Source organism: Oenanthe melanoleuca, chromosome 1 (genome assembly GCF_029582105.1).
Source record: "Oenanthe melanoleuca isolate GR-GAL-2019-014 chromosome 1, OMel1.0, whole genome shotgun sequence".
Lineage (NCBI taxonomy): Eukaryota > Metazoa > Chordata > Aves > Passeriformes > Muscicapidae > Oenanthe > Oenanthe melanoleuca.
In genome coordinates this window covers 87,890,126-87,903,429 of record NC_079333.1, presented here as the reverse complement: position 1 = coordinate 87,903,429, position 13,304 = coordinate 87,890,126, and the positions used below count along the sequence as shown (strand labels likewise).

The 13,304-nt window shown below is 48.7% G+C and overlaps 1 protein-coding gene across 3 annotated transcripts in view; it reads left to right on the top strand.

Moving 5' to 3' along the window:
- The first annotated feature begins 348 nt into the window (after positions 1 to 348).
- Positions 349 to 13,304, top strand: part of ARHGEF7 (Rho guanine nucleotide exchange factor 7) — a 111,494-nt gene continuing 98,538 nt past the window's right edge. For 2 of the 3 annotated variants that reach the window (XM_056488544.1, XM_056488536.1), the window contains exon 1: positions 349 to 696. In XM_056488544.1, the coding sequence (XP_056344519.1) occupies positions 532 to 696 (165 nt within the window). In that variant the 5' untranslated portion in view covers positions 349 to 531. The remainder of the gene's footprint in view (positions 697 to 13,304) is intronic. The other variant, XM_056488554.1, reaches the window with a different exon arrangement.

Here is a 13,304-nt window from a genome sequence, read left to right as displayed (position 1 = left end):
AGGCGGATGGTCCGAAACCAGCCTCCCCGAGCCTGGCGCCGAGGGCTTGCGGGGGCTCGCTCCCTGCGCGGCGGCGCCGTCCGAGGAGGAAACGAGGGGCCGGGGGATCCCGAACTTTTCCCGCGGCCGGCGCTGCCCGGCGGATCGCAGATCCCGCTGCCGCTGTCGCTGTCGCTGCTTTGCGCGCCCGCGGAGGCGCGGCCGGCAGGGGGCGCGCGGCGGGCGGGGCGCGCGCGGCGGGCGCGGAGCGGTGCGCGGGTCTCCGCGGGCGCGCGGCCCCCGCCCGCCGCCGCTGCCAGTGATGTCATGGGGCGGCGGCGGCGGCGGCGGCGGCGGCGGCGGCGGGGCGGGGGGGCGGGGAGGAGGCGGCACTGCAGCTGCATGTGTCTGTAGCGGCGGGGCCGGGGCGTCGTCATCTGCATTCACATGGGGGCGGCGCCGCCGGCCTCCGCCTGAAGCCCCCGCCGGGGGAGACACAAAACCCACGCGAGGCGCGGGGCGCCGCGACCCCCGCCCGCCGCCGCCATCGCCATGAATTCGGCGGAGCAGACCGTTACGTGGCTGATCGCCCTGGGCGTGCTGGAGTCGCCCAAAAAGACCATCTCCGACCCCGAGGGCTTCCTCCAGTCCTCGCTGAAGGACGGCGTGGTGCTGTGCCGCCTGCTCGACCGCCTGCTGCCGGGCACCATAGACAAAGTAAGTGCCCCGCGCCCCCCGCCCCGCCGCCCTTTGTGCGGCCGGGCCCGCCGCCCCCGGCCCCGCCCGCGCCGCCCCCGCCGGAGGGGGGACCCGGGCCCGGGGAGGGCGCGGGGGGCGCGGGGGGCGGAGCGGGGCCGGGGAGAGCGGGGAGCGGCAGCCGGGCTGGAGGGGCTTCCCCGCCGAGGGGCCGCTGTTCTGCGAGTGTTTCACAAACGCTCCGCTCCTCGAAGCGGAGTCCCGGCTGTGCACGGGAGATGCATTAATTTTGGGGGTGGACTATGGACCCTTTCTTGCGTGCCACGAGCCGGCTGCAAACTTATCTACGCAACTGCTGAACAGCCGGTGCCTCACCTCGCTTGGGAGGTGATTCAGCTCATCCCTTCCAGCCTCTGAAGGACATTTTAGCGTTTGATGCTTAGTTTTCTTGAAGGCTGTTTTAGCGGTATTTGGGTCCTTTACTGTTCGGTAGCCTGTGGAAAAACAAATCTCATCTTTTTTGGAGAGGGCTGAAAAAACGCTTTACAGCTCTAATCGGCGTTGTGTTTGAAGAAAATGTGCTCTGTCAGGTAACTTTTATGTGTCCTGTGCGCGTACGTAATTCCCGTCGTAGCTCATCTAGAGGGAGAGGGTTTGGTTGTGCCCGAAACTTGGGACAGTCTCACCTGATGTTCAGTAACCTAGTGCGCGCAGAGATCCACGTATTGGCAAAAAACTTTCCTTGTGTGCCAGTCCAAGGTGGTGAAGAGAAGATTGATGAAGGCCATCTGCTATGATGATGGGATGACTCCTTGCTTGAAAATAACACCGTATTTTTCACCTTTTGCAGTTGGCAGAGCACTCCACTCGTTGGAGCCAGCTAACAAAAGCCGGCTTTTGTTACCTTTGGTGGCTCGATTTCAAGTAGTTCTCAGAGCCACGAAGTTGAAACCAGTGCCTTGACCTCAGCAGGACACTGGGCTGGGCTGTCCCCCTTAGGTTCTTCAGTTTGCCAGCCGCTGGGGTTGTTACTGTTTTGTGTTGAACTGTAGCATGGAGGTCTTCGCTCTGGACTGGAGTCCCATTCTGCAGATGTAGTCGATCATTCCTGCATCCCAAATTCACAGGTACATGAGGAGGTGGTAGGGGAACATGGAAACCCCACAGGAGCCCGCAGTGCTAATGGTGGGGAAGTGATGAGAGCAAGCACAATGTGTTGGTGGCCGTGTGACCGTGGGTATCTCGGGGACCGCCATGGTGGCCAGTGGGGCTAGCTGGGACAGCTGAAGCGCTTCCCACTGCTGCTGCCAGCTTTCCCCACCACCATTTTCCCCTAAGTGGCTGTTCAGGGAGTAGAGCTGAAGAGGATGTTCTTGCACCCAAGGGGCTGCAGCTTTGTGGAGGTTGTACACGAGGTGCAAACTGTCCAGTGCACTGGGCTGCCGAGTGGCTCCAGAGCAGGTGAAGGTCCTGTTCTGCCATCCGGGGTGACACGTGTGATGTGGGGCTGGGGGCAGGCGGGGCTCCTCCACCTCACTGTCCACGGGCTCTGACAGGCTCTGCCCATGCCTCCTTGTCCCCAGGCGCTTTTGCCCGGTGGCACCAAACCCGGGGGGAGTTTTGGTAGCCTGTCCCGCGCTGCTGCTCCAGGCACGCTCCCTGAGCACCTCTTGGAGTTCGGGTTCTGAGCTTTAGGGTAGAAAAGGTCTTTCCCCTTTGTGTAGATGTCAAGTCTGTGCAAATGAGGTCCTGCACTCAATTTGGGAAAGAAGCTTTACTGAAAAACAAAATAAACAAAAAAGCATAACAGAAATAAGTGTTACAAGAGTGCTTACCAACTTAATGTGCTTTTCTGTTGCAGTATAGTTGGGGACAGCTCGGTTAGTGAACGAAAGGCTCTCTCTTTACCTCGGAGGAGCAAACCCCTCTCGTGTTCGGGTGGGGGTCCCTTCGCAGCAAACCCGCAGGGTGGGTTTGCAGAGGCGCACAGCTCCCCAAGCCAGCAGCGGCCCCAGCCCGGCGTGCAGGGAGCTGTCAGCGGGGCTGAGCGTGGAGCCCGGGGTGCAACTCGGGATTGCAGCGGGTGCTGTGCGGGCTGGGATGATAGCTCGGGATCTCAGCGGGTCCTGTGCGTGCTGGGATGATAGCTCGGGATTGCAGAGGGTGCTGTGCGGGCTGGGATGATAGCTCGGGATTGCAGAGGGTGCTGTGCGGGCTGGGATGATAGCTCGGGATCTCAGCGGGTGCTGTGCGGGCTGGGATGATAGCTCCGGATCTCAGAGGGTGCTGTGCGGGCTGGGATGATAGCTCGGGATTGCAGAGGGTGCTGTGCGGGCTGGGATGATAGCTCGGGATCTCAGCGGGTGCTGTGCGGGCTGGGATGATAGCTCGGGATCTCAGCGGGTGCTGTGCGGGCTGGGATGATAGCTCGGGATTGCAGAGGGTGCTGTGCGGGCTGGGATGATAGCTCGGGATTGCAGAGGGTGCTGTGCGGGCTGGGATGATAGCTCGGGATCTCAGCGGGTGCTGTGCGGGCTGGGATGATAGCTCGGGATTGCAGAGGGTGCTGTGCGGGCTGGGATGATAGCTCGGGATCTCAGCGGGTGCTGTGCGGGCTGGGATGATAGCTCGGGATTGCAGAGGGTGCTGTGCGGGCTGGGATGATAGCTCGGGATTGCAGAGGGTGCTGTGCGGGCTGGGATGATAGTTCGGGATCTCAGCGGGTGCTGTGCGGGCTGGGATGATAGCTCGGGATCTCAGAAGGTGCTGTGCGGGCTGGGATGATAGCTCGGGATTGCAGAGGGTGCTGTGCGGGCTGGGATGATAGCTCGGGATTGCAGAGGGTGCTGTGCGGGCTGGGATGATAGCTCGGGATTGCAGAGGGTGCTGTGCGGGCTGGGACCGCAGCCCGGGCGGCAGGAACGCTGGCGCCTCGCAGCCTCCCCCTCCCCAGCTCACCCCACTCGAGCTGGGCTCTGGGACAGATGGCCCTGCTGACCCTCTGTCTCCTCCGGTTCTGATTTAGTTGTAAGTCTGGGGAGAAATAGCCCTTAAAAAAAATTTTTAGGGGAATCTTTGGTTTTGTGAGAGTAACTATTTATTTCCATGGGCCATTCACAAAGCACTTTCTAATTCAGAGATGTGTCTGAGAGACTCACAAACTCATTTTTCCATCTAACTTTGTAAATATTCTTTTTATGGAGGCTCAGAGTTTATACCCCCATACCTCTTTCACGTTCTCATCTATGTTATGTCTGAGCTGTTTCCCTGTTACTTTATTATTTTTCTTTGTTTGTTAGTAAACAGATATAAAATTTACATCCTTTCCCCTGCCATGGTATTTTTTCCAAGTCTTTTCGGCTGCTACTGTTCGTTACTTTTTTTATACTGAGTGCATTTAAAATATGATAATTTTTGTTCTTTATTTGCCCTGAAAGTCTCCAGTTAAAACTGGACATTTTCAAAGTCTAAAAGATGCAAGGTTTGTCCCACTGATTCAGTTCTTAAAATCATTTGAGATCATAACTTTCTATAAATATCTGACATTAGCAGACACTTTGAAGACTCACAGAGCTCATTTTTCTGTAAATACAAAATAGTAACCAAAACCAAAGAGAACATTAAAAAAAAATTAATTATAAATACAAAGGAGTGTTTATCAGCTTGGAGTGCTTTTAAAGATGTTTTCTAGAAAATCCTATAAATGTATGTCTTTCTTTCAAAAACAGATTGGAAAGAGGATTCAATATATGCAGGAATGTAGTAATGCATTTTTTGGCATTTTGTGCTTTTTAAAGTCTCTGGGTACCCTGAGAGTAATTAGTAGGAGATTTTTAATAAATAAAGATTGTACGAGCATAAAAGGAATCAAGCACTTGAAGGTCAAAGAACAGAATTTTCATAAGTCGATAAAACAAATTAGTGGGTTTCAAGGTTGGTTAGTATATTCTTTCTTTAGATTGCTGTGTGCAGAACAACCTACAGAGCTTCTTGCCAGAAAGTTTTGGCTGAATTTGTTTACATTACTATCATTTTCTGTCTTGAACAGGAAAGAACAGATATTAAGTTGACTGGATTTCTGGAAGTCAGAATGAAAATACCTTGGAAAGTAATGCTGTTACAGACTGTTTCTTATTTTTGGGCTCCCATTTAATGTCATAATCATTGCTTTGCATTTTGAAAGAGACCATGACAGGGTAAAACAAAATAGCTGGGTTAGGCAGTGCAATGGTACTGCACAATAACCTTGTCCTGAACACAGGAAATGAACAAAAGTGGGGGCAATTATTAAAAAAAAACAATGCAAAACCAACATAAGCTTCCTCCACCCTGTACAAATCTAGCCATGTCTTAGTTTTTTAAAGCATGGAGATCAGTGCTGAAACATGATTAGTTGGTTTGCTCCAAAAGATAGAGAATGGCTAAATTTAGGTAATTTGAATAAGACGCCATAATTTCAAGTTATGGGATTTCAACCCTGCGTGGTAAAACTGAATCACTTTGATGGCAGGGAAGGGACCCCCGTGGAAGCATTGCAGTGCAGTTGTCTGCAGCTTAGATGCTTTTCCTCTCAGAGATCATTTTCCAAACAGATTCCTCCATCGCAGACCAGTTTGACCCACTTTCAACGTTGTAAACAGAGATCAGAATTGGAGCGGGAATTTTCCTTGTCATATGAGGCTTCGCGCTCCATTAAGTTCTGTTTGTACTTTCATCTTTGGTCAGCTGTTCGACAGAAAGCTGTTCGACAGTCGTTTTGAGGACAACTTTGTTCTTTTTGGGGAGAATAGGGAAGGCTCCTCAGGGAATGTGATGCAGCAGCCATCTGACACCCCCCTCCTGTCGGGGCTCCTGGAGGGCACGGCAGAGCAGTGTGCAGCCGGGGGATGGGGCTGGTCTCGCACGCCCTGGCTCCCCTCCATCGCATGGACCATCCCCAGGCGTTCACTGAGCGTAGGACTGAACAGCCCAGAAGCTGCTCTGCTGCGTGTGGGAGGCTGATCCAAAACACAGCCGCTTCCTCTGGCTGCTCCCGCATGGCTGAGGCGGGAGACGGGGCTGGCCCGGGAAAACAGACACAGCTCTCTCTTGTGGGATGAGACTCGTGCATGGCTGAAGGAAACGTCATTCCTGTTCCCTGGGCAGGACTGGGTACTGGTGCTGACATTAATTTGGTTATTAATTGGGACTGATGGCAGCAAAGATGAAGATCTTTGTACAAACACTGTACATCTGTATGATTCTCTCTTTAATGAGAGAGGTCTTTGGCTAAATGAGGCATTCTGAATTGTAATTTAGAAATACATTAACCCTTTGTGATTCACATGGCAAATGAATTGCTGTGTATGAGCACAAGCACTGAGAGTATCCAAAAGGAGGGCTTGGGCTGGCATGTCACCATGTCAGCCATGTCACCAGCCTTGTCCCCACGATGAGTGCGTGTGCCTATGGCTCGGGCAAAGGGAGATTTATGCTCACTTATCTCTGATTTCACACATCAATACTGGGGCTAAGTACACTTCTCTCCTGTTGTGACAAGATGTGACCTGAACGTGGTCTTTCATGTGTTGCAAAGGAAGAAGAAAGGAAAGGGGTTTTGGACCCAGAGTTAACAACGAGTAGCAATTTTTGTAAGCCAGTATCATTGTAGAGGGTGCAATGCAGGCTGTGAGCTGAATGTGGAGCCCAGACAGAGCTTGAGGACATCCCACCAGGAGTGCAGATGTTATTCCTAAGGTGGAAATTTCCAGGTGCTACTTGGCCCCGAGCAACCTCCATTTAGGAAGTTCTTCTGGCAGGATGTTCTCACCCTGAAGCCTTGGTGAGGCTGTTGGGGTCTGCCTGGCTGACCCCAAAGACTGTCCTGCTTTTGCTCACTGAAATACTGGGAAGGTATTGTGGTTGCTGGTATTGCAGCAGCAGAAGTTCATCACAGGACTAGATCTGGGAGGCAGGAAGCAAAATCTGCATTTTAATGTGCATATGCTCTCTTCCTTCAGCAACAGTCCTCCCAGGGAGATGATGGTGCTTCTGGCAAGAACAATCCGTGCTGGACAGGTGTGTCTGCTGTGCCTGGGTGCTCGGGAATGCTGATGTGTGTGTGAATGCTGTTACTCCAAGGTGGAAGTGCTGCAAGGACAAGCCAAGAGCCTGGGAAAAGTTATCCCAAAGAAAGTCACTGGAGTGCCTTTTCCCTGAATACATGCTGTTCTCATCAGTGATACTGTGAGCTTTGTAGGATTTTTTGGTCCTATTACAGGCTTACCATTGACTGTGTTATTCCTACAGCCTTGTGAGAACAGGGATGTGCTTTGAAAGAAAATGCCTTTGCTTTTCCTCTCTATGCACTGGCTCTGTAATTCTGGTGATTATTATCCAAAGAAATATGGTCTGCCTGTGCTCATTGAGGAAGCAGAGGACTTGTATCTCTGTGCTCTGCTTTTTTCCTTGAAAACCAGATCCTGTCAATACATAAAGATGTAGACTGAGTTAAATAAGAGCGTGCCAGATCCTGAGAAGAGGGAGCAGTTAAGGAAACCGTTGGTGATTAAATTGTTTTTTGTGAGAAAACATGGAAAAATAATGTAGTTCTGCTGGTCTTACTCTCATTAATGTCTTTTCCACAGTTTTTATATACATTCTTCCTATGCCTGTACAATATAGAAAACAGAAAAAGTGATTCTTTTAGCCCTGAAGTGCCCTACTGCTACCCAGACTATCCTCCAAATGCTGTGTCTGTGTGGAGAAAGGAAAGAACTGTGGGGATGCCACCAGCACTCTCCCCTCTGGTTACACTGCATGCTAGTGGCTGATGGCACCACATTGTTCAGCTGAGTGTTTAGGATTGTAATTCCAGCCTTAGAAAACTTTAAGTCTGGCCTTAAAATTGAAGTTTGAAGGGTATGTATGTAATTGTATTTATACATACACACACATATATATTTATATATTATATATGATATGCATATATATTATTAAAATATGGCTATGAATCACTGAGGGGAATTCAATGTATATCTTCCTTAAATAACAATTTTAATTAGTTATCCAGTGGCTGTGATTTGAAGAGCTGGAACCTTAAAACATTTCAAGCATGACAGGGCTTGCAAAAAAATACTGTGAGCTGGCAGCATGGAAGCACTGTCTTGCACCTTGGCTGGCTGAGCTTTACTCCCTGATCCTCAGCCAGTGTGACATCTCTGCCCTGTCCCTCACTTTCCTGCCTAGAGCAAAGCCATTTTCTCTCCACATCTCTCAGTGTGATGTGGTTGCTGCCATTACCTACCACCAGAATAATAGAACCATAGAATGGTTTGGGTTGGAAAGGGACCTTAAAGATCATCTAGTTCCAGCACCCCTGCCCTGGGACACCTTCCACTAGACCAGGTTGTTCAAAACCCCATCCAGCCTGGCCTTGAACACTTCCAGGGATGAGGCTATGACTTATCTGGGCAACCTGTTCCAGTGCCCCAGCACTGCAATCGTGGTGGGGAGTTGAGCAGGGGTGGCCAGCTCCATCTGCAAGAAGTTTCCTTCGTGCTGCTCCCTATCACGGATCACTGACACCCTGTGGGCAGAGGCCCCTGTCCCTTCTTGGCTGATGAAACACTGCTTGGGTCTAAGTGCATTTAATACGGGTCTCCATTTTCCTGCTCTGCAGTGAGTGCTATTGGATGATGTTGGCAGCTTGCCCAGAAGAGAATCCATCCCTTCTGTAGGGCTTTGGTAGTCCTATGGAATATTTTCATGGAGTGGGGGGAGGGGGAAAGCAGCAAAAATCGTATACCCCCCACTGGTGCAGCTGTGCTGTCAGAGAAGTGCTTTTGTTGGCTTTGTTAATGTCACTGGGGGAAGTGGTACCGTTAGACTGGCAGAGGAATTCCCTCTCTGGCATATGTTACATCCACACTGAGGAGCGATGCCAGCATATCTAGCAGCAGAGCTCTCCCAGAGTAAACAAACCCTGAGTGATTGGACTCCTGAAGCCTGAGCCTGCGCTGCATCCAAACAGCGATGCTTCGCAGCAAACGCTGCAGGGTTTACGTGGCAAGGGGTGCAAAATCCTTCCCCATCAGCCTTCCTCCACAGGGCAGTCTCTTTGGCTCTGTTCCTGCCAAGCCCACACCTGGAGCTGCACTTCATCAGGCTTTTTCCAGGCACTGACTTCAGGGAAATACACATCTTCCTGTGGATGCTTAATGCTGGCAGCCCTGGAGCTCTGCAGCCTGGGGCTGATGATGCTGCTTGGGGTTGGGGTCAGTTGCATGCTAGCTGATTTCCTCCTTTTCTTTAAAATAGCAGGAAAATAAGCAAAACCACAGGAATTAGGAATATTAGTTCTTAGCTTTTAGGAAGGAAGGGAAAGCAGATTACTGCTGCAGCTGCAACCAGACTCTTTTATGTGTGTATATCACATCCTTCAGGCACACTCCTGTGCATGTGTTCTGGTAGGACTCCTGCCTGGATCAGGTCACGAGGGGGCCTGCAAGGATCCTAATAGGAGTTGCAAAGACATCTTGTAAGTTTTACTTGGATGGCATTCTCATTTTCTTAATGCTGTGTGAACCTATGTTTCGTATGAAACATAAAAATGGAAACTTGAGAAAACAAAAGTACTGTATGGACTGCCCTGGTGCCCTTAGACTACAGTGTTTATATTTTAGGGCTGGGTTAAAACCTGCCTCATGGGAGTCAGTTTATAGACTTCTACAAAATCACAGAATCAATTAGGTTGGAAAAGACCTCTGAGATCATAAAGTCTGAACACCAGCTTGTTAACTAGACCTTGGCACTAAGTGTCACATCACCACCCTCCTGGACAGCCCATTCTAAAGTATCATCACCCTTTCTGTGAAGAAAAGCCTCCTAATGTCCAACCTGAACCTTCCCTGATGCTACTTGAGCCTATGTACATCGATGTGAATTTAATAAGAGTCCAAGGGAAGTGGCAAAAGTACAGTACTTCTACTGCAAAAAAAAGTACTACTTTCCTGAATATTGTTTAATTCGGGTATATATCTTGAAAAGATGAACTCAAACAGCTGAATCAGTTTTACAGAGTAATTTTTGGAGGGCAGATTAATGGAAAAAAGCAGCTCTGATTTTGGCATAAGGTGCTGCTTATAAAGGCTGCCACAAGACCTGGCTGACATTTTAGCCAAACTGTACATTTCATTTGCAGACTTAACTGAACTTAGGTTTTAAGGGCTGTTTCACTAAAGAACTGAAGCAGCTAAAGCAGAACATTGGTGTGTTTGAATGTAGGTCACTGTTAATGATGGCTAGCCAGGCAGAGGAGCATTTCTGAACATGTGCAGAGGAAGAAATCAAGAGCTAGAGGAGTCTTCAGCCAGCTAAAAGTGCTCCTGGTTTCAGCTAGCATAGCAAAGTGGAGGTTGAGTGAGCACAGAGTGTTGGCTGATGAGTTGGTGTGGACAATTTTATTTACTGTGGGACAGTAAAGAAAAGATGGTGGGTTACATTTGTGTGGCTTAATGTGGGATTTGCTGGTTTGCAAGGGGGTAGTGTGTGGTCTGAGGTGAAGAGATGGAAAGATGGAACACAGGGACTGGTGTGGGGATATAGGATGTAAAGCAGAGGAGTGTCAGATGTGAGGTTAGTCATGCTGATGGCTTTGGAGTGAGGCAATGGGGTCTAAGAGCTGCTTCTGTGGCTGTCACCAATAGTGATGTCCAAGGGTGAGAGGTTTGGGAACCTTTATGCTCTATTGTTAATAAAAGATGGACACTAACCACTTTTCAGAGAGTTCTTCCAAATGACACTCAAAGGGCTCTGGGAAGCCTCGGAGATGTCTGGAGTTTGGTACACTAAGTAGAGACCTACTTTTACCTTTGTCTTAATTAACTTCCTGGCTGGGCATCCTTTTCAGCAAATAAGAATTTTAGGGCATATTGTAAGGCACCTTCCTTCCTCTTTGTACTGTATGCAGAGCCTAGGTGAGTTGTGGAAATGTAAAATGTTGGCATCTTAGTGCATGACCTGTAGGAGCTTCAGTCTTTTGCTGGATCTAGCTCTTACTGTCTATGTGACTATCTTTCTGACTGCCTGCTGCTGTTCTTTCAGAGCATGGGTTCCTTCAAGCCAAAATACAGGTGTCTAACCCATGCTGACTGCTGTGCAGATTGCTATTGAAAAGTTTGTGGGTCACAGGTTTTATAGGGTAGGAAAAATCAATGCTAAAGAACTACAGTACTGCAGAAACTGTATCATGTTAAGGTTTGGTGCTCTGTCAAGACACATCATTTTAAAACAAAACTGCACTTTGTTAAGATTCCTGATCTGTGCGTTTAGTTTAGTTATAGCTAAACTGATGTTTATCTAATGTGCCATCAGTGCAAAGTGCAATCCTGTAAGTGGCTGGGCTCAACTGCAGTGCTCCTTACTCAGAGATGTGGAAGATGTGATCCTCTGAAGTGCAGCTGTGCCTCCTGCTGTCCTGGGAGGAGCACGGGGCTCCATCTGCAGTCCTCTCAGCCCAACTGCTCACTGACTGTGGGGGAAGTGCTGCACCTGCCATTGGTCCCTAGCAGTGCACGCTTCCTCGAGAAGCAGAGGATGTCCTTCTCTGTAGCTGTGTAGCCACTCTTTCTTTTCCATCCCAGCTGGGTGCAATTTGTGAGGGCTGGTGGTCTGGGACAGAGCAGGAAACCCCAATGCTGAAAGGGATGGCCCCTGTGGGCATGGGTGCAGGTGCAGGCAGGAGGCAACAGCTGGGAGGGCTGGGGAGGGAACCTGCAGGACCTGATGGACAGTGAATCGCCTGCAGCTTCACCACCCAGGCTGGTGTGAGAATGGCCAGGCTTCCTCCTCATGATGTTTTTAGTCTTGTTTTTATCCCCAAACACATACTCTGGCAACAGATCTCTGCCTCTAGTGCTTGTGCAGGAGGTGTTTGCCCCATTGGAAGATTAGTTGCCCTTGGCCAGTCAAAGGGGCTGGAAGCAAGGGAAACACAGCTGCTGTGGGACTGAATGTGATCAATAGCTTTTTGTTAGCTTTGCTGCATTGTGCAATTCTGGTGTTTTTACTGATTAGATTGCAGTAATGCTCTGTGTGCACAAGGTGTTCTGAAACATGGGGAGAAAACTGTTTTGTGCTGCAAGGGGAATCTGATGTAAAAACCTCCAGGCAGGATGAATAGGATTTCCCCCTACTTAGCAGCTTGAGCTTTGAACTTCAGGCTGGAGCAGCCATACACCTGAACAGGATGTTTTTAAGTGTCTGCTGAACTTGGCTACTAGTTTGCAGCTAGTGTCACATGCCATATTAGTTTCTGCTTTCTAGTACCTGAGATAGTCTTCTTACATAGTAAACCGTGTTGTATTTGTTACATGTTGTGCTAGATAAATGAGGGATGTAACTTGCATGTAGGAACTGCGTTATTACTCAGTCTATCTAGTAGATTCCAGTTTCTATATGAAGATCTTGTACACTTCACTCTGACCCAGTTTGTCAACTTGTTCAGCAGATGAATGCAAGTAAACTGCTAATTTCCCATACATATAGCTGAAGATGTCTCCTACTTCTTATTAATACCTCATGTTTACTTGAGATTGCAATCAAAGAACTCTGGGTTTGTTTTTTTATTATTTTAATTTTTTTTTTAAAAATTCATTGCTACACACATTCCTTGCTTATTTTCCTTGTATAACTTCCCTGTCCAAATGAACTAGTAGCAGCCTTTTTCACTTTTTCTAAGACTATCCCTGTGACACCTTTTCTTGATTGCTCATTTTTATTCACTACTTATGTTGTTTAAAACCGTAGATTTAAACTGATCTAGAGGGATGAAACATTCAGCTAGGGACCATCTGTTTGCATTGTACATTGTTCCCCACCTTTTTTGGATGGTGGGAAATGTACTTTGCTCCTTGATAGCTGCAGCGTATCATGGAGGTGTCCTCATTGAACTAGCTGTGGTTACTAGCACTGCTCCCCGAGAGATTAAATCTTAATCAGAACCTGTCCCTGAACCACAAAGAAGTGGTTTCAACAGTGGCTGCTCTGCATATTACCTTCCTCTTGTCTCTCTGGATTCCACCGTGCCACCCTGGTCCCTAATTAAGAATCTGTCATATCCCTCTGGAATCCTTGTCTTTTCTAATTACTATTAACCTTTTTTATTTATATTACTAGAGCACACAGAAGTTCCAGTTGGACACTGAGGCATATTTGTACTAAGAGCTGTGTGTACATATAAGAAGTGGACAACCCCCATTTATGAACTAATGGTGTTGGTCTATGATAGGAAAAGGATGAACAAATACTGGAGAGGAAAATACATGACTTCTTTATTCCACTGGTTTTATGTACATGCAACCTACTTTTCATTAAGCTAAGTAATTTGGGAATATGACCCTACTTTTATTTTGTTTATCCTTTGTCTCTGAATGTATTTGCTGTATTCTTTCAGGAGTACTAGGACTTACCTGCCTGTGGTCTGCTTGCATGATGTTCTGATACATTTTGAATAGTCTGTGAGGCTATAAATGCAATCTGTGTGAAAGGTCATGCTCCTGAGCTTCCTGTAACTGTAAAGGATATCATGTACCATATGTGTGATTTTATCATGGGCCTGGCCCACATAACTGCACTTCAACATTCTGTTA